The sequence below is a fragment of the Pseudophryne corroboree genome, chromosome 8 (genome assembly GCF_028390025.1).
Source record: "Pseudophryne corroboree isolate aPseCor3 chromosome 8, aPseCor3.hap2, whole genome shotgun sequence".
Lineage (NCBI taxonomy): Eukaryota > Metazoa > Chordata > Amphibia > Anura > Myobatrachidae > Pseudophryne > Pseudophryne corroboree.
In genome coordinates this window covers 9,799,434-9,820,378 of record NC_086451.1, presented here as the reverse complement: position 1 = coordinate 9,820,378, position 20,945 = coordinate 9,799,434, and the positions used below count along the sequence as shown (strand labels likewise).

The window sequence follows — 20,945 nt, the reverse complement described above, 5'->3', positions numbered from 1 at the left end:
GTTACAGATCCCAGCTCGTGGGGTTGATACAATGTTGCTGCTGTGGTGAGTGACGTCTGATGAACAGAGTTTGTGCTCTGTGTGTAGATGACTTATGCTGTGTTATATATGAATACAGTGTTCATTATCAGTCACTCTGCTTTTCTATATCTGACACCAGGCAACACTGATTATTCTGTGCTTTTGCTATTTCAGGGATACCTGTAACTGTGGAGGGAGGGAGGTATCACTATAATATGGCGGATGTTGGTGATTGCTGCTATGTAGCGCTACTTACTTGCGTTCTGTTGAGTTGACCCCACCTACTAACAATTTCCCTCACCTACCACGCTGGATTCCCAGTCCACCCCTGACATAGCATTATGCAGCGTCCCATTTTCCCCACTAAAATATTTAAATGTACTTTTAAGAATATATTATTGACTTAAAAACACAAAAATTTTGTATTATTTTACTTGTCAGGTAAGTGGTTGATTAATGTAATATCTAGACCTTTCGCAAGATGGGGGGAAAATATGGGGGTTATCAAGGCAAGAAGGAATTATATGTGAGACATCATCCACTCTACGGGGTCTATATGTCATGAAATATTTGCGGGAGATTCACACACACACACACACACACACACACACACACACACACTTTATTCATATAGCAATATTAAGCAGGGACTTTATAAAGCTTTTTCCATTTAACTCAATCTCTAAGTAAGACACGTCAGTCATGGATTTGTCCAGTAAAATTTTATTAGTAACTTAACAAGTTGAGTCTCAGAAAGTGAGGGAATGTTCACAGGAAATGGAGGTCGGTTTATTCTCTGTACCCGGCCGCCCTGTGTATACCACATAAAGGCTGCAGGCGGTGAGACCGCCATCGTGGCGCTGTGACAAGCCCGGCATTACAGTAACGTGTAGCATGACCAAGAACAGGACGTACAGCAAAGGAACCAGGGGTCAGATGATGGGTTAGCGTGTTGCATGTGACCAGGGTCAGGACACGTCACTGTGCTAGGAAACAATACCACGCAGTGGTCAGGCTGCGCCAACTGCCCACATTTTGCCATAACGGTGACACAGATAAGCCACGAATGTCTGCCACGTAGGATGCCGTCGCCTAATCTGATGACGGCGGTCACCCTGCTGGCTTCTGGTCACTAATGGGTTAAGCTGCGTCATGGATTTTGGCACAAACCGCCAGATCAGAAACCGTATATTTTTTTTATACATTTATTATTTTTGGAAATGTATTTTTAGCTGATATGTAACCAGACGAGTTGATTTACCATTTGCAGGAAGAGGAAACCTTTGTACAGAACATGACGAGGGAGCCAAAGTGGTTCCGATTATTAATAAGACATTTGAAACCTCAAACACACGACGTAGGGAATAGACTGTCATAATTCTGCCATTGTTAGAGGAGCCGTACTGCTGGTGGGTCTGCACCATGGGGGTGTAACGGCAGGGGGGGGGGGGTGCTGGGGAGCGCACAGTATTTGGGAAGGGTCTAGTGTAAACTAGTGTCACGCTTTGTCGAATTCATGTTAAGAGTGAAATCCTGGTATCATACATTTATCAGTCGGTGATCATGGAGAGGAGCAGAGCTGGGGAGAGGGGTGTGAAGGGGGGTACCACTTGGGGTGGGAGTCAGATATTGTGGCACGTGTGTGTGTGGCATTCCTGCAGTCAGGTGACCTGTAGAGGGGTAGGGGGGTGTGTGTGTTTGGAGGGGGGGGGGGGGGGGCTGCATGTGTGCATGGGATTCCTGCACACCAGTGATCAATGCTTAATGAGATGAACCCCCCTCCCCCAAACACACACTTTTAAGGTTTAAAAATTTTCTGTGTCGACCATATGGTGTTGACCTAATGACTGTAGACCTTCTTACTGTAGATATAGTAATGCGTAACCCTGGCAACGTTGCATGTTTTCATGCAGGTTGTGATGTTAGTGCATGTGCCAAACACGGAGACTACGTGTGCGCTGTGTGTATACACAGCTGTGATAAGTGTATCCGCACTCCAGGGTGCACGAGTGATTTCATCAGGGGTCGCGTAGACACAGTATTTAGGATCTTGACTGAGCGCTAGCCGCCTAATGTTTCCTGTGCTGCATTGTCATCCTAATGACTGCGAAACTCTGCTCACCTCTTGTATCGCGTTTCGCCCATTATCGTGGACTGCGCAGGTCAGCAAAGCTGGTGGTAAAGATGGCCATCATCTCGTAGTAAATGGGGGAGACTTTGGGGTAAATTTTCTAGGCGGCGCTTTTGAAAGACATGGTGGTTCCAGCGGTTTCGCCTCTGCTGGATTTGAAGGGAATTCATTTTAAATACTGCCCAGGGCTGGTTTTGCATTGTCTGACTTCGGCAAGGTTTGGGCTCGTTGTGGTGGGAAATGAGACCATTAGGATGCGGGATAAATTGTTCCATTGGGAGTGGTGTGGGCTTATGCTATGTGCAGATACGGGTGATCCTGGGAATAATCTGCATTAATACATACATTCCTAACTCACATACCTATATTAATGGCCATTTATATTTTTTTGCTTTTTCCTATACAAGTAGGGACGTCTGGTCCTTAGTTGGGAGCCAGAAGTACAGTGTTATCGCCATTTCTCCTGTACAGTGATCCGATCCGAAGGATTCCAGTATCTGCGACATTTTCCCACGCGGCAGGTTACAGATATATGGAAGCAGAGATAACGCTGAAACAAATACACAGCAGCTTCCGCAGACTGGTAACACGACTCGCCAAATATAAGCCGGATATCGCCACCGGACAATTACCATAAACGGGGACTCAAATTATAGCGCTAAAATAAAATTCTACTAAAACCAAAAACACTAATCAGTCGGTGGACTTTCCCTTATATAACACGTACATGCCTACATTTTATTATTCACTGTAGCTGTAATCTGACATCTAAACAAAGAACAATGACCTCTTTACCTCCCTTCTTTTAAATGATATTCGCTATATTGGCGGTAAGAATTTATTGGGCGGTTAGAGAGCCAACTGTATCATCATAAGTTAAACACATACGGTAATAATAAGCACTGTTACGTCCAGTGGGTACAATCCGTCCCTACTCTTGTTTATACTAATATAGTAAATTAAAATAAAGTTAAATAATCGTTAGGCTGCAGAAACGTAATTTTCAAAAAGATTTTTCCCATTTCAAATCTGAAAAAAATAGAAAAGTTTGTACCATCAACAAATGTTTTTGGGGTGTTTTTGTTTGTGCCAAAATACATGTTCAGGGAACTGATCGGACGATGTCTATAAAATTGTCGTCGTTTTGTTTTACTTCTTTACAAAAGTATGAGACGGCACGATGCTCAGTAAATCAGGTTATAAAACGTGCTTGCGACGTTCTTATCTGACATCATAATAAGTAACACTGAATACTTTAGTCCCTTCAGAAAACATTTACAACCCAACATGGGTTAATATAGATTTTTCCTGGCACACGAAGCAGCTCGACAGGTTAAAAATCAGTGTTATAAAACCGGTAGGCGGACAAAAAAAAACAAGTAAGGTGGACCGTTCCGTGATGTCTCTCCGTGGCTCCCAGGGGCCAGTCTTCCGTCCTAGCGGATGCAGCACTCCCTCCTGGTTCGGAGTGGGTTTAAGTTTCCCTTCAGAGTTCGTTCCGGATCAAGTATAAAAGTGCTAGTGTTGTTGTGTCACGTCTGACGGCCGCGTCCTCAGTTGTGCGGTGGCCGCGTGGATTTGGCACTTTAAACCGTGAAAACAGTCTGGCAGTCTCATTCAAAGGACATGAGATTAGTAGGTGCCTGCAATAAAAGACAAGATGTCACGTTTCCTGTAGGAGGTCTCTTGGATGTCTCATGTTATGCAGATACTGGGTGTACTTATAACTGCGCTAAACCGGCCAGTCCAGCGTTACAGGGACTGTCACTTTTGTCATAGACCTTGTTTGTCTGGGGTGGATTAGGGGTGTGACAATTTACCCTGATTCTCGGTGACACAGTTGTGTGAGGGGCAGTTAATGGTGACCTGTGATTAATTGTGTAAAACGAATGTCGTATAATGACCCTTTGCGGGTATATTCTGGTAGGGAGGCGCTCTCTCTCTCGGTTGCAGAGTGCAAGCAGTTGTGCGTGGCTGTGATGTCTATACAGCGTTCAGGGTGCTGGGTGTAATACATACTCTACAGATACAGCTTCAGTAATTATATACACATTGGTGAGGACTAGATGATTGTACAGATCAGGAAGTAATTACTGCAGATTGTAGCGGATGTGCTGTTGTTTTATGACTCTACGTTCTGCTTTGGATAAGTCTGGGAAGTATCAGTGCGGCCATGGCTGAGCCATATTGGGCAGAATTTGGGTGAGAGCCCAGCCTTGGCACTCATGCCTCCTGGACTCTTGCTCTGCTCTTGAGAGATCAGGGGCCACAGGAAGGTGACTTTGATAGTGCTGGGCCGCTCTCCTCTGCAAGTGGCTGCGGGCAGTACTGCCACTGGGTGCAAGTGGGTGTGTTGCGCTAGAAGCGGCAGGGCAACAGTTTCTCTTACTTTAATCATGCAGTATGGTTTAGGCGCCTGTATACCACCATCCTTAATCCCATGTATAGGGCTGATGGCATGTAGCACGAGGCGGCTGGGGACTGCGGGCCGTGTAGCACGAGGTGGCTGGGGACTGCAGGCCGTGTAGCCTGAGGCGGCTGGGGACTGCGGCCATGACTGCGCGCCACGGAAGGGGCTAGGGACTGCGCGCCACGGAGGTGGCTAGGGACTGCGCGCCACGGAGGTGGCTAGGGACTGCGCGCCACGGAGGTGGCTAGGGACTGCGCGCCACGGAGGTGGCTAGGGACTGCGCGCCACGGAGGTGGCTAGGGACTGCGCGCCACGGAGGTGGCTAGGGACTGCGTGCAACACGGAGGTGGCTAGGGACTGCGCGCCTAGGAGGTGGCTAGGGACTGCGCGCCTAGGAGGGGGCTAGGGACTGCGCGCCTAGGAGGGGGCTAGGGACTGCGCGCCACGGAGGGGGCTAGGGACTGCGCGCCACGGAGGTGGCTAGGGACTGCGCGCCACGGAGGTGGCTAGGGACTGCGCGCCTAGGAGGGGGCTAGGGACTGCGCGCCTAGGAGGGGGCTAGGGACTGCGCGCCTAGGAGGGGGCTAGGGACTGCGCGCCTAGGAGGGGGCTAGGGACTGCGCGCCACGGAGGGGGCTCGGGACTGCGCGCCATGGAGGGGGCTAGGGACTGCGTGCCATGGAGGGGGCTAGGGAAAAGGCACCTTACAGTCTCAGCACTGCTCTCCCTCTTTCCTAAATAACTGCCAGCAGGAAGCGTCCCGCGTGCGCTCCGAGTTCTATCGGAGACAGGACACAATACACTGCTGTGTCTCGCTGACTGCCCGTGTCATGTGTCAGATGTTACACAACGTTATTTAATATAAATGATACTGTCAGTAATATTCACATCATCATTCATGACCTCCTTCTGTGTGTGTGTGTGTGTGTGTGGGGGTTATTAAGGGGATGGGGGCACCACAATGCTTAGTTACAGCACTGGGTATACTAGCCATGTACTATGGAACCTGTCGTCTCTCCTATACATAACCCAGCCACCGACATCCAGTCCTTCTCGCTGCTTTGTACTATTTGCTGTTTCACAATCCTCCAGGCACAAGTACCCACAGCCATGGCACTCAGACATTGCCAAGTGTCCTTACTGGCGTTCCTCAGACCTCGCTGGCGCCCGCCTCGTCCAGCCTCTGTGAAGGGAAACGCCGCCAGTCACTCGCCCTCCTCTCTAGCAGTATGTGGGGGAAGTGGCTTCTAGCGATCATTGATCAGGCACATTATAAAAAATGATAGCTAGAAGCTCGTTGCTATGGGCAACTTCTCCACTTGTCTGCTTTAGAAGGTTTCGTACATCTCTCCTCTATCCCTTCTTGGTTTTCTTCCTGACTGTCCTGTACCCTTTTCTTGTATTAATTCGTGCCATAGAGTTTCAGTGCTGAGAACCCTGCAACCATTTTTTTTTTTTTTTGGATGGGGGTATTGCGGGTATCGGGAGCACGCAAGCCAATCCAAAATCGGGTGCAAGTTGTTTTTTTTTTACCTTGCACCCCATTGGATCCTACTACAGAAAGATGCAATAGGCAACAAATAATTATCGCCAGAACGGATTACGTTGTTTTTTATTTAATATAAAGACAATAATCAGCTTTAATTGCAGTGTAATTAGCAGCAGGACAATGTCTTCATCTGTGACCCCAAGGATCAATGTACCAGGACCCCAAAAGAGGAGGTTCCAATAACAGCGTAAGAATGCATTACATATGTGACCCCAAACAGAATATGGGGCTGTATTTGGGGTGCCATGCCGCAGGTCGCCCGCCTCTGTTATAATATAACGTGTGTGGCAGGAAAGAGCTACTAAACAAGTGCAGGTATAGGTACCACTTTCCATCCCGTGTCTCTGCCAGCGCCAGTTCTATCAGAGGGAGAGGCTACAATGTCCGCCATTACTATAACAATCAGCCTGGCGGGCGCAGGAGAAACCTCTTCCCCCACATTACTAGCAGCGGCTCACGCTGACCCGTCACCCCTGTTTTGCATTACGTGCGCCGGCCCTGACATTCAGTTATATGAGGAATGGACGTAGAACGATCCGCCTTACCCGCTGCTCCGTCTCACTCACCGGCGGCCTGCTGCTCTTACACGCATCGTCCAGGTGTTTGTGCCACAGAATGGCGTGGAACCGGGAGCCCGACTGGAACTTGTAAACATTTCCTGAAGAAGAAGAATACGTGTCACTGGTACGCCACTAGTGATAGGATCCAAATGGCCACCATTGCAGAACCGGGCTAGGCCATGGAGCAGGTTTATGTTCCCTTTTCCAATACAGGCATAATGTAAGAGTGGCTGCGTGTACCACCGACTCTGCCCTTACCCAGCTGTGCCCAATTATCTCTTCTGTCTTCTTACCTCGCTTGCCAATGTGCCCATGCCACACACTTGGTTGGCACAACCATGTTTACCCTTCCCAGACCCATCACTGCTCTGTGTCACTTTCCCTGTGTCCTCCTACATCTGTATACATCCGTATTGCTGCTGCTGTGACCGTGGTCTGGCTGACGTGGTGTCACACTTACTCCGAGAGCCCAGCACACAGGGTCTGTGCAGCTATTGGGGAGCCTAGGGCATTACTGATGCCCCCATGGCACCCATACATGGACCTACTATGTGAAGAGTGGTAGGAGCTATGATATCATAGCCACACTTGCAGTCCTCGGAAGATGTGATTCGAGGGGTGTGGGGGAGTGGACATTGTCTCGGACACCAGGAGTCTGGTTCCCACCCTGGCGGTATATAGTTATTTAATTTTGGTATAAATAATCCACAAAACACAAACAGCCGCCTGTTGTATAGGTCGGATACCATCAAACAGCCTACGGTTGTATAGGTCGGATACCACCAAACAGCCTACGGTTGTATAGGTCGGATACCACCAAACAGCCTACGGTTGTATAGGTCGCATACCACCAAACAGCCTACGGTTGTATAGGTCGGATACCACCAAACAGCCGCCTGTTGTATAGGTTGGATACCACCAAACAGCCGCCTGTTGTATAGGTCGGATACCACTAAACAGCCGCCTGTTGTATAGGTCGGACACCACCAAACAGTCGCCGGTTGTATAGGTCGGATACCACCAAACAGCCACTGGTTGTAAAGGTCGGATACCATTAAACAGCCGCCTGTTGCATAGGTCGGATACCATTAAACAGCCGCCGGTTGCATAGGTCGGATACCACTAAACAGCCACTGGTTGCATAGGTCGGATACCACTAAACAGCCACTGGTTGCATAGGTCGGATACCACTAAACAGCCACTGGTTGCATAGGTCGGGATACCACTAAACAGCCACTGGTTGCATAGGTCGGGATACCACTAAACAGCCACTGGTTGCATAGGTCGGGATACCACTAAACAGCCACTGGTTGCATAGGTCGGATACCACTAAACAGCCACTGGTTGAATAGGCCGATACAGAGGGCCATAATGGTTACTTACCTTTATCAGGGTTGTTGAGCTGGAAAATATTTGGCTGCTCTGGGTCGTCCGGCAAAACCACCATCCAGCCCAATATGGAGATTTTCTTACTGGGTGTAGACTTGTACTGGAATAAATGATAAAAGACGCAGTTATATTATTACCTGGAAATATAAAGCGTATTCTGTGCACTTACAGTCAAGTCCCCGTTTAGCATAGTGTGTTACTTCACAGATATAATCCTCATGTTATGTTAATGCTGTTTGCGAGACACTGCACTAGAGTGTATCTAGCACCTACAGATGGTGGGGGTGCTAACAGAGCACCTCATATGCCCACCTCCCGAAGCATGGAGATGCTACGTGATGCAGTGCTGGTTGTGCCCGGGCTGTGCAGGGGGCGAGTCTGCAGGGAAGGGGAGTGCTAGAGATAGGGTGGGTTTGGCAGACGAGCAGGGCCCTCTTCCCTCACTGCCAGTGATGGCACCATACATTTGGGTACTATAACCTCTGATGGGGCAATGAGTATAAACCGTGCCTGCAATGCTCTGTACTGTAAGTCACACTCTGTCTTGTTGTGTGGTCACACTGTCTCTGTTTATGTGCGGTGTACGGCGCTGCGGACGCCTTGTGGCGCCATATCAATAAAGGATAATGCTAATGCATAGCATATGGGGAGTGTTAGCTTATATAGAATGGCAGAGAGAGGGAGACTCGCTTATGTGATGGAAAGTAAACAGGATAACCCTACCCCGCCAGGACTGCACACGCTATCAGGGGTTTAGGGAAGTCACTTCCCTCCAATGAGTGTTCCTAAGCTTAGCGGTATCTGTGCTGTAATGTAAACTGTTTGAATGTACTTCTTCTACATAGTGCTGACTGCTCCGTTCTGCCTGGCTGGACGTATCCATAGGTTACACCTTCCCAGCGTGCGATGCACCGTAACCGCAATCCCAGCAGATTGGTGGACCATACGGATATTTTGTATGGTCATACGTAAATAAGACATAATGGGGAAGATTCAATGGTTTGAAAAATCAGTTGGGAGTCTGTTTTTTCCTATCTAATAGACAGACACCCAACAGACTTCTCAAACATTTGAATTCCCCCCATGTATACTATAAATACATAGAACACAAACGTGTAGCTCTCAGCGTGACGAGGACAATATGGACACCTGCCACCAGACCGTACAATGGCTTTTTATCGGCCGATTATATGGAATCCTGTGCACTGTGTACATATAGCAAAGTGGGTTATTCTGAGCATCTGTTCCGCTAGTAATACACAATACAGCACACTCACAAGCTGCGTCAGGCGGTCAGTATACACTATGCTCTCCCCCGGACTAGCTTCTTCTTGTGTCTCTAACCCATCTCCTACTGGGCCAGATGTACTAAGCCTGAAAAGTGATAAATATCACTGTGATAAAGCACCAGCCAATCGGCTCCTAACTGTCATTTTTCAAACACAGCCTGTAACATGGCAGTTAGGAGCCGATTGGCTGGTACTTTATCACTGTGATATTTATCACTTTTCAGGCTTAGTACATCTCCCCCCACTATGAGCCCGGGAGAGTGAGCATAGGGCCAAACTCAGAGTTGATCGCAGCAGCAAATTTGTTAGCAGTTGGGCAAAACCATGTGCAGTGCAAGGGGGGGGGGGGAGGTTGTAACATGTGCAGAGAGAGGTAGATTTGGGTGGGTTATAGTGTTTCTGTGCAGGGTAAATACTGGCTGCTTTATTTTTTATCACTAATTTAGATTTCAGTTTGAACACCCCCCACCCAAATCTAACTCTCTCTGCACAACAGAGAGAGGAATTTACTGTCAGGCCCCGTGCCTGGTGTCATACTCACATTTTTCCTTTCGTTGCCTCTTAGAGATTTGGCCCCAAAGTATAGAAGTGTTGACCCCGCAAGTGTCACCCAATACCGTGTCCAGGAGGAGAGCTGCAGATATATAGGTGAGGAGAGAACATATACAGTGAGCATAGTCATTCCTATAGTGACACTGATGTTATATATGTGGATGCACTGTTGCATTACAGGTCTGGGATTATGAGTTAGACTCCATCCATGTGTGGAGTTTGTATGTTTTCCATGTGTTGCGGTGGGTGCTCTGGCTTCCTCCCACAGTCTTTAGACATACTAGCAGGGTAATAAATTAAATTAATAACCCTATTTGTTTGTGTGGTAGGAAATTAAGGGGGACATGTATTAAGCAGTGAAACCAGTGGAGAAATGAGCCAGTGGAGAAGTTGCCCATGGCAACCAATCAGCATTGAAGTAACATTTATATTTTGCATACTATAAAATTACGCAGAGCAGCTGATTGGTTGCCATGGGCAACTTCTCCACTCTTATCACTGCTTAGTACTGTACATCTCCCCCTTAGACTGTAAGCCAGCGAGTGACTACGTTGTCATAGTAACCATTGTTCGCGTCTAGTGTTATCCTCAGGGGTTACGAGTTCATATTTCTTACACGAGTATCAGAGGGCAAAACAATGTCATTATAACCCAGGAGGACACCAGCAGGAAGTGTAACCACGTTTCCATATAACCAGTGCTGGCGCGTTTCAATATACACAATGCTGGCGTGTTTCATGTGCGGATGTCCCTGAGAGTGGTCGCAATCTGTGACACTGTAATGAGTCTGTGTATTTGAGTTTTCATCATGGGTTCCAAAAACACTGAGCTGAATTATCATCAGAAGTTTCCGGCACAAAGCGGTGATGGACTTGGCTAATCCCGTACGTGACATTATGTTGGGTATAGGCAGCTGTGGCCAGTCATTCAGCAGTGATACCTATGAGATCAGGCTTTGTAGGGTCCATGTAGCAAGCGGTGATGCACAAGGCCCCATAACATGATAGTTAGAAGCTGATTGGTTGGTACTTTATCTCTCTCCAAACTTTAATACATCTCCCTCAAGATTCTGCAACCGATATCAACCAGCAAGATGGTCACTGTGCAGCATCTGGTTTCTGTGGGTAGCGTAGCGTCTAGTTTCCCTTCACAGCGGCAGCGGGATGGCACCGCAGCAGCGAAACTTGCCCTGGTGCGGCGCCCTCCGGATGGCGCCCTGCACCATCCGGGAGGTGGCGCCCCGGGCAAAAGTCCTGCTTGCCCGTGGCAAGATCCGCTACTGAGTGTATCTTAGCTTAGCGAAAGGTTAGCAGAACTGCTCGTAAAAATCTTCATGCAGTTTCTGAGCAGCTCCAGACCTACTCCTATCTTGCGATCACTTCAGTCTGTTTAGTTCCTGCTTTGATGTCACAAACACGCCCTGCGTTCGGCCAGCCACTCCCCCGTTTCCCCAGGCACGCCTGCGGTTTTACCTGACACGCCTGCGTTTTTTAGCACACTCCCGGAAAATGGTCAGTTACCACCCAGAAACACCCACTTCCTGTCAATCACTCACCGATCAGCAGAGCGACAGAAAAGCGTCGCTCGCCCTTGTGTAAAACTGCATAGTTTTGTGTGAAAGTACTTCGCGCGTGCGTACTGTGGCCTGTACGCATGCGCAGAAATGCCGCTTTTTCACCTAATCGCCGCGCTGCGACCGAAAGCAGCTAGCGATCAACTCGGAATGAGGGCCATAGACTGGTCCACCAGGAGCCATTGGCACTTTAAGAGTTTTAGAGTGTGGGCTAGCTCCTCCCTCTATGCCCCTCCTACCAGACTCAGTCTAGAGGAGACAACATACTTCGAGAGAAGGACTTAACACAGAGAGTGGTGAGATTCACACCAGCTCACACATACTAGCTTGAAAACTCAGAAATGGCTGAAACATTACTTACCAAGTAACACTGCAGTACTCAACTAAAACGAAGTTGTACTAAACCAAAAAACATGTGCAGGAAAACAAAGCGGTGGGCGGGCGCCCAGCATCCTCTACGGACTACGAGAAAAGGATTTACCGGTAGGTAACCAAAATCCTATTTTCTCTTACGTCCTAGAGGATGCTGGGGTCCACATTAGTACCATGGGGATGTACCAAAGCTCCCAGAACGGGAGGAAGAGCACGGAGGCTCCTGCAGAACTGATTGACTGAACTTCAGATCATCAGAGGCCAAAGTATCGAACTTGTAAAACTTTGCAAACGTGTTCGACCCAGACCAAGTTGCAGCTCGGCAAAGATGTAATGCCGAGACACCCCGGGCAGCTGCCCAGGAAGACCCCACCTTACGAGGAGAGTGGGCCTTGACAGATTTTGGACACGGCAGTCCTGCCGTAGAATAAGCGTGCTGGATAGTGAACCTGATCCAGCGAGAAATCGTCTGCTTAGAAGCAGGACACCCAATCTTCTTGGGATCATACAGGACAAACAAAGAGTCCGACTTCCTGTCACGAGAGGTTCTTTTCACATATATTTTCAGAGCCCTTACGACATCCAAGGACTTTGATGTAATAGAGGAGTCAGTAGCCACTGGCACCACAATAGGTTGGTTGATATGAAATGCCGACACAACCTTCGGAAGAAACTGCTGACGTGTCCGGAGCTCAGCTCTATCTTCGTGGAAGATCAAGTAAGGGCTTTTACAGGATAAAGCCCCCAGCTCGGACACCCGCCTAGCAGAAGCTAAGGCCAACAAAGTGAACACCTGCCATGTGAGAAATTTGACCTCCACCTCCTGTAGAGGCTCAAACCAATCCGACAGGAGGAACTGCAACACCACGTTAAGGTCCCAGGGCGCCGTAGGCGGTACAAAAGGAGGTTGGATATGCAGAACACCCTTCAAAAAGGTCTGAACCTCAGGAAGGGCAGCCAATTGTTTCTGAAAGAAAATGGATAGGGCCGAAATCTGGACCTTCACGGACCCCAATCGCAGGCCCATATCCACTCCTGCTTGCAGGAAGAGGAGGAAACGTCCCAGTTGAAACTCCACCGCAGGAAAGCTCTTGGACTCACACCAAGAGACATATTTCTTACAAATACGATGGTAATGTTTAGACGTTACCCCTTTTCTAGCCTGTATGAGGGTAGGAATAACCGTCTTCGGAATGCCCTTCCGAGCCAGAATCAGGCGCTCAACTTCCATGCCGTCAAACGTAGTCGCGGTAAGTCTTGATAAGTGAACGGCCCTTGCTGTAGCAGGTCCTCCCGAAGAGGAAGAGGCCTCGAATCTTCTTGCAGTAGATTCAGAAGGTCCGCGTACCAAGCCCTTCTTGGCCAGTCCGGGGCAATGAGGATCGCTTGAACCCTTGTTCTCCTTACGAGCTTTAGGATTCTTGGGATGAGTGGGAGTGGAGGAAACGCGTACATTGACTGGAACACCCACGGAGACACCAGGGCGTCCACTGCCACTGCCTGTGGGTCCCTCGACCTCGAACAATAACGCCGAAGCTTCTTGTTGAGACGAGAGGCCATCATGTCTATTTGGGGTAAGCCCCAAAGATCCGTTATGTCCTTGAACACCTCCGGATAGAGTCCCCACTCTCCTGGATGGAGATCGTGTCTGCTGAGGAAGTCTGCTTCCCAGTTGTCTACTCCCGGAATGAAGATGGCTGACAGCGCCAACGCGTGCTTTTCTGTCCAGAGGAGTATTCTTGACACCTCTGACATTGCCGCTCTGCTCTTCGTTCCACCCTGTCGGTTTATGTAAGCCACTGTTGTTACGTTGTCCGACTGCACTTGAATGGCCCGATTTCTTAGAATAGGGGCCGCCTGAAGAAGACCGTTGTATACGGCTCTTCGTTCCAGAATGTTGATAGGCAGGTCGGCTTCCCTGGAAGGTTACTCCTTGAGAGACCGCTCCCCAGCCCCTGAGGCTCGCATCCGTTGTTAGCAGGACCCAGTCCAGACTCCCGAACCGGCGGCTTTCCAGGAGGTGAGGCAGCTGAAGCCACCAGAGGAGTGAAATCCTTGCCTTTGGTGACAGACGAATTCGCTGGTTCATGTGGAGGTGAGATCCCGACCACTTGTCCAGGAGATCCAGTTGGAAGGGCCAAGCATGGAACCTCCCGTACTGGAGAGCCTCATAAGAGGCCACCATCTTTCCCAATAGGCGGATGCATTGATGAACTGACACCCGGGGTGGCTTCAGGATATCCCGGACCATAGCTTGTATCACCAACGCCTTTTTCTGCAGAAGAAACACCCGCTGCACTTCCGTATCCAGGATCATTCCCAGAAAAGACAACCTCTGGGCTGGTTCCATATGTGACTTTGGAAGGTTCAGAATCCAACCGTGACTCTGGAGCAGTCGTGTTGTGAGAACAATGGACTGCAGTAGCTTCTCCTTGGACGACGCATTTATCAGGAGATCGTCCAGATATGGAATGATGTTCACACCCTGTTTGCGGAGCAGTATCATCATTTCCGCCATCACCTTGGTAAAAACCCTTGATGCTATGGAGAGTCCGAATGGCAGGGACTGGAACTGGAAATGACAGCCCAGTAATGCAAAACGGAGATAAGCCTGATGCAGCAGCCAGATCGGAATGTGAAGGTACGCAGCCTTGATATCCAGTGACACTAGGAATTCCCCTTCTTCCAGACCTGATTATCACTGAGAGACTCCATCTTGGACTTGAACTCCTGTAGAAAGGGGTTCAATGATTTTAGGTTCAGAATGGGCCTGACCGAACCATCCAGTTTCGGTACCACGAAATGGTTCAAATAGTAACCTTTGGTCAGCATGTGAGGTGGCACTGGCACAATGACCTGTGCCTCCACCAGCTTTCGGACAGCGTCTTGTAGTACCGTGCTGTCCTCCAATAGAGTTGGTAAGCCTGACTTGAAAAAGCGGTGCGGAGGGAGATTTTGAAATTCCAGCCTGTATCCCTGGGACACAATATCTATCACCCAGGGATCCAGGCCGGACGATACCCAGACGTGACTGAAATGTCTGAGTCTCGCTCCCACTGGCCCACTACCGGGACGTGCATGCCACCATCATGCGGAGGACTTTGGGGTACCTGAGGCAGGCTTTTGTTCCTGGGAACCTGCTGCGGCAGGTTTCTTGGACTTAACCCGACCTCCTCTAAAGAAGGTATTGGAAGTCCTGGCCTTTCTAGGCTTGTTAGGCCGAAAGGACTGCGGTGCAGCTGAGGAGAATGGTTTCTTTGAAGCAGGTGCTGCTGAGGAAAGAAACGGAGACTTACCCGCTGTAGCGGTGGAAATCCACACATCCAGGGCTACCCCGAAGAGAGCCTGACCTGTATAGGGTAGCGACTCCACACTTCTTCTGGATTCCGCGTCAGCCGACCACTGGCGGAGCCACAGTCCCCGACGAACTGAAACAGACATGGAAGAAATACCAGCAGCCATGGAACCCAGGTCTTTCATGGATTCTACCATAAAACCTGCAGAATCCTGAATGTTGCGTAAATATAAAGCAACGTCATCCCTATCCATCGTATCCAAATCCTCAAGTAAGGTGCCTGACCACTTCACTATTGCCTTTGCAATCCATGCAGTAGCAATAGTGCGACGTAATATGGCCCCTGAAGCCGTGTACATGGATTTAAGTGTGTTATCAATCTTCCTATCTGCTGGCTCCTTTAAGGCGGTAGATCCTGGAACAGGCAAAACCACCTTCTTTGAGAGTCTGGACACAGATGCGTCAACAATCGGAGGGTTTTCCCATTTTTTCCTGTCTTCGTCAGGGAAAGGAAAAGCTACCAGAACCCTTTTTGGGATTTGGAATTTTTTCTCAGGGTTTTCCCATGCTTTTTCAAATATAGCATTCAATTCCTTTGATGCAGGGAAGGTTAGCGAGGCTTTTTTATTTTCTGTGAAAAAAGCCTCCTCAACATGCTCAGGTGTGGTATCATTAACGTTTAACACATCCCTGATAGTCTCTATCAACAATTGCACCCCGTTTGCAAGAGATGCGGACCTCCGCAACACATCCCCATCCCCATCTGTGGTGTCAGAATCAGTATCCGTGTCGACTTGTGTGACCTGCACAAGCGCACGTTTGTGGGGGGATATAGCAGGGTGACCTGAGGTACCAGACACAGGCCATACTGCCATAGAGCTCTGTAATACCTGGGTTGCAGATTCAGTACTAGCAACCCTGTCAGAAATCTGAGAAATCCAAGTTTTGATAAAGGAAAACCACTTGCTGGTATGTGTGCTAAACCAGTGCTATCCTGATTACATGGAATGGGATCATCCTGGGAGGATAAATCCTCTGCAGCATATGACACAGTATCCTGGGCAGACAGAGTTTCCCCCTCAAGAATGACAAGAGAGAGACAGATTGGAGCCTACCCACACAGCGCTTTTAGCAAAGGGAGACCCCTTATCAGCGCTGACTGCACCTTAATGGCGCTGTCTACCCGCTCTTCTGATGTTTAAACTGGCCTGAGGAGTTTTGCTGGCTGAGATCCCTGGGGCCCGACAGGCTTGCTGACCAGTGTGTGGGGTAAGTGCTGGCCCAGGGCACCCCTCACAGCGCCGCACTATGTGCCTCTGGTACCGTCCAGGAGCGCGGTTAATACCGCGCTCCATCCCCATTGCCGCCATCTTCACACCGGCCCCCCGCTTGCTAGGGGGGTCGGTGACTAACTCACCACTCTCTTCAGCTCTGTAAGGGGGCGGCGGCATGCTGCTGTGGCGAGCGGTCCCCGTGGCGGAGACTGATCAGACCCCTCTGGAGCTCAGTGTTCAGTCAGCGGAGGCAGTAGCTCAGACCCCGCAGGGCGGACACTGCTCCCCACCTTAGACCCACGCTGTAGGGAGGCTGTTGCCAGCAACCTCCTGTAAAAAAATAAACTCTATTTAAAACTTTACCAGGAAAGCTCTGTAGAGCTCCCCTAGCTGTGACCGGTTCCTCCGGGCATATTTTCTAAACTGAGTCTGGTAGGAGGGGCATAGAGGGAGGAGCCAGCCCACACTCTCAAACTCTTAAAGTGCCAATGGCTCCTGGTGGAACCGTCTATACCCCATGGTACTAATGTGGACCCCAGCATCCTCTAGGACTTAAGAGAAATGATATTTCCACCGGCCAATAGGTACCAACCTGATATTTCTATCACTAGTGAGAATTCGGCAATCCACCCTACCCCACAAGCTCGCTGCCTAGGTGTCACCCCTGACTCTGAACTGTCCTTTGTTACCCACATTCAATCTGTCTCAAGATCATGTTACATACATCTAAGAAACATATCCAAAATACGCCCTTATCTTACACAAGACACAGCAAACACTCTAATCCCCGCTCTTATTATCTCCCGCATTGATTATTGTAATAGTCTCCTGACCGGTCTTCCCAAACATAGGCTCTCACCACTACAATCCATTTTGAATGCAGCTGCGAGGCTAATCTTCCTTGCCAGACGTTCATCGTCTGCAGATTCACTCTGTCAGTCCCTCCATTGGTTACCGGTATTCTACCGTATTCAATATAAAATACTTTTACTGACACACAAGGCCATTAACCAAACTGCACCAACATACATCTCCTCACTCATCTCATAATATCTCCCTACCCGACCTCTCCGCTCTGCACAAGATCTACGTCTCTCATCCACACTCATTACTTGTTCCCACTCAAAATTACAGGACTTTATCCGGGCTTCACCCACTCTGTGGAATGCCCTCCCACGCACAATAACTCTCTCTCTCCAAACCTTCAAGCGCTCCCTGAAAACTCACCTCTTTAGGCAGCTTGTCACATTCCAGAACCGCTCACATAACTTTCATAAACCTTCCTATCAAATTGCATCCACCCTGTACAGTCCACACATATCCTCACGTCTTCTCATTCTTCACTTTCCCTTCCTCTCGAACCCAGTTCATCATTGCTGTATGACCATATCATACAGCCCACCAAGAACCTCTGCAATCTGGTAGACGACTCTGCAATAGATAGCACCTGTCCTTGTGTATCCATGCCTATTTCCCTATAGATTGTAAGCTTGCGAGCAGGGCCCTTCTACCTCTATGACTGTTTGTTATCACCCAGTTTGTTATATCATTGTTATTTCCAATTGTAAAGCGCAACGGAATTTGCTGCGCTATATAATAAACTGATAATAAATAAATAATGTAGAACTGGTAACATGTATCACACATCACATGCGGCCCCTCATCTATCAGAGCCCCCTGATCCACAAAAACCACAGATGCTGCAGATTACATTTGGGAAACAAACTTGGTGCTGTGTAATGTGTTTCCAGAAAGTGGCAGCATATGTGACCCCAGCTATGTGTCAATGCATCAGCCTGTGCTTCACATTATAGCTGGAGCGCCCCCTTGTGGCTGTACTGTAGTGACACATCTGTATGCATCAGCCTGTGCTTCACATTATAGCTGGAGCGCCCCCTTGTGGCTTTACAGTAGTGACACATCTGTATGCATCAGGCTGGGCTGTATAATGGACCTGGTTCGCCCCCTTGTGGCTGTACTGTAGTGACACATCTGTATGCATCAGGCTGGGCTGTATAATGGACCTGGTTCGCCCCCTTGTGGCTGTACTGTAGTGACACATCTGTATGCATTAGGCTGGGCTGTATAATGGACCTGGTTCGCCCCCTTGTGGCTGTACTGTAGTGACACATCTGTATGCATCAGGCTGGGGTTTACAATGGAACTGGTTCGCCCCCTTGTGGCTGTACTGTAGTAACACATCTGTATGCACCAGGCTGTCTTTGTGATCTTACCGTGGGCTTCTTCCCTTCTTTGAGTAATGTCTTTCTTCGAAGTGGACCTTCCATGGCGATAACTCCAGACGAGTTTCCCAGAATGCAGCTGCTCGCACCCGAAGGCCTGCGCAAATCAATGATAAGAGAATCTGTAGAAAGTGTCAGCGCTGAACATTGCTGAATGAGCTGTGAATGCCATAATGGAGCCCTATCTTTAGGACAGAGACTTCTATCTCTTTCTCATCTGTATTTAATGGACATGGTCACCGCAGCCTTCTGGCAGTATATAAATATGTGTGTCACACAGGGAAGGCTAGCCTCTATCCTCCCTCCTGCGTACATTGCAGGCTAGCCTCTATCCTCCCTCCTGCGTACCGGGCAGGCTATCCTCTATCCTCCCTCCTGCGTACCGGGCAGGCTAGCCTCTATCCTCCCTCCTGCGTACCGGGCAAGCTAGCCTCTATCCTCCCTCCTGCGTACCGGGCAAGCTAGCCTCTATCCTCCCTCCTGCGTACCGGGCAGGCTAGCCTCTATCCTCCCTCCTGCGTACAGGGCAGGCTAGCCTCCGTCCCCCCCTCCTGCGTACAGGGCAGGCTAGCCTCCGCCCTCCCCCCCTCCTGCGTACAGGGCAGGCTAGCCTCCGTCCCCCCCTCCTGCGTACAGGGCAGGCTAGCCTCCGTCCCCCCCTCCTGCGTACAGGGTAGGCTAGCCTCCGTCCCCCCCCTCCTGCGTACAGGGCAGGCTAGCCTCCGTCCCCCCCCTCCTGCGTACAGGGCAGGCTAGCCTCCGTCCCCCCCTCCTGCGTAAAGGGCAGGCTAGCCTCCGTCCCCCCCCTCCTGCGTACAGGGCAGGCTAGCCTCCGTCCCCCCCTCCTGCGTACAGGGCAGGCTAGCCTCCGTCCCCCCCCTCCTGCGTACAGGGCAGGCTAGCCTCCGTCCCCCCCTCCTGCGTACAGGGCAGGCTAGCCTCCGTCCCCCCCCTCCTGCGTACAGGGCAGGCTAGCCTCCGTCCCCCCCTCCTGCGTACCGGGCAGGCTAGCCTCCGTCCCCCCCCTCCTGCGTACAAGGCAGGCTAGCCTCCGTCCCTCCCCTCCTGCGTACAGGGCAGGATAGCCTCCGTCCCTCCCCTCCTGCGTACAGGGCAGGCTAGCCTCCGTCCCCCCCCTCCTGTGTACATTGTAGACTGCTGTATCCTTTAATGACACTGGTGCTGCATTAGATTTCTATTCCTGAGTGTGGGTCTGTACTCACCGCCCCCCGGCCACACCGGTATGTATCCAGGCACTGGATCGCTCGGAACGCGTGGAGCTGGAAGATAAAACACAATACACATGGGCGCTACAGGGTCAGCACCGGAACTCTTTAGCACAAGTTGAAGATATCATTAATTATACATGATCCGGCCGGTGTGTGTATTGGAGCTACCTGGCGATAAAGACAGTGTGTAACAGTGAGTACAGAGTAAGATGTCATCCCAGCGCAATACTGAACGCCCACTGACCTTACACATTGGTGTACGCACCGCAGAGGCCGCCACCTGGCTGACTGAACAGATACCTGTGTGCTGTGCAATCTATCTGTTCACTAGGAATGTGTGCGGAGATACTCCGGCTGTACGCCACACATCACTATTAGTGACAGGACAGACCGTAATATAACACTGGTACACCCTGAGGAATGTGTGCAGAGGTACTCCGGCTGTACAACACACATCACTATTAGTGACAGGACAGACAGTAATATAACACTGGTACACCCTGAGGAATGGGTGCGGAGATACTCCGGCTGTACGCCACACATCACTATTAGTGACAGGACAGCCAGTAATATAACACTGGTACACCCTGAGGAATGTGTGCGGAGATACTCCGGCTGTACGCCACACATCACTATTAGTGACAGGACAGACAGTAATATAACACTAGTACACCCTGAGGAATGTGTGCAGAGGTACTCCGGCTGTACGCCACACATCACTATTAGTGACAGGACAACCAGCCAGTAATATAACACTGGTACACCCTGAGGAATGTGTGCGGAGATACTCCGGCTGTACGCCACACATCACTATTAGTGACAGGACAGCCAGTAATATAACACTGGTACACCCTGAGGAATGTGTGCGGAGATACTCCGGCTGTACGCCACACATCACTATTAGTGACAGGACAACCAGCCAGTAATATAACACTGGTACATCCTGAGGAATGTGTGCGGAGGTACTCCGGCTGTACGCCACACATCACTATTAGTGACAGGACAGACAGAGACAGTAATATAACACTGGTACACCCTGAGGAATGTGTGCAGAGGTA

At 49.8% G+C, this 20,945-nt stretch overlaps 1 protein-coding gene across 6 annotated transcripts in view; it reads right to left on the bottom strand.

Moving 5' to 3' along the window:
- Positions 1 to 728: 728 nt before the first annotated feature.
- RALGPS1 (Ral GEF with PH domain and SH3 binding motif 1) overlaps positions 729 to 20,945 on the bottom strand; it is a 552,121-nt gene continuing 531,904 nt past the window's right edge. For 5 of the 6 annotated variants that reach the window (XM_063935883.1, XM_063935884.1, XM_063935880.1 and 2 more), the window contains 6 exons: positions 19,882 to 19,938; positions 18,650 to 18,755; positions 9,891 to 9,983; positions 8,055 to 8,160; positions 6,657 to 6,769; positions 729 to 3,795 (listed from right to left, as the gene is read on the bottom strand). In XM_063935883.1, the coding sequence (XP_063791953.1) occupies positions 3,766 to 3,795; positions 6,657 to 6,769; positions 8,055 to 8,160; positions 9,891 to 9,983; positions 18,650 to 18,755; positions 19,882 to 19,938 (505 nt within the window). In that variant the 3' untranslated portion in view covers positions 729 to 3,765. The remainder of the gene's footprint in view (positions 3,796 to 6,656; positions 6,770 to 8,054; positions 8,161 to 9,890; positions 9,984 to 18,649; positions 18,756 to 19,881; positions 19,939 to 20,945) is intronic. The other variant, XM_063935881.1, reaches the window with a different exon arrangement.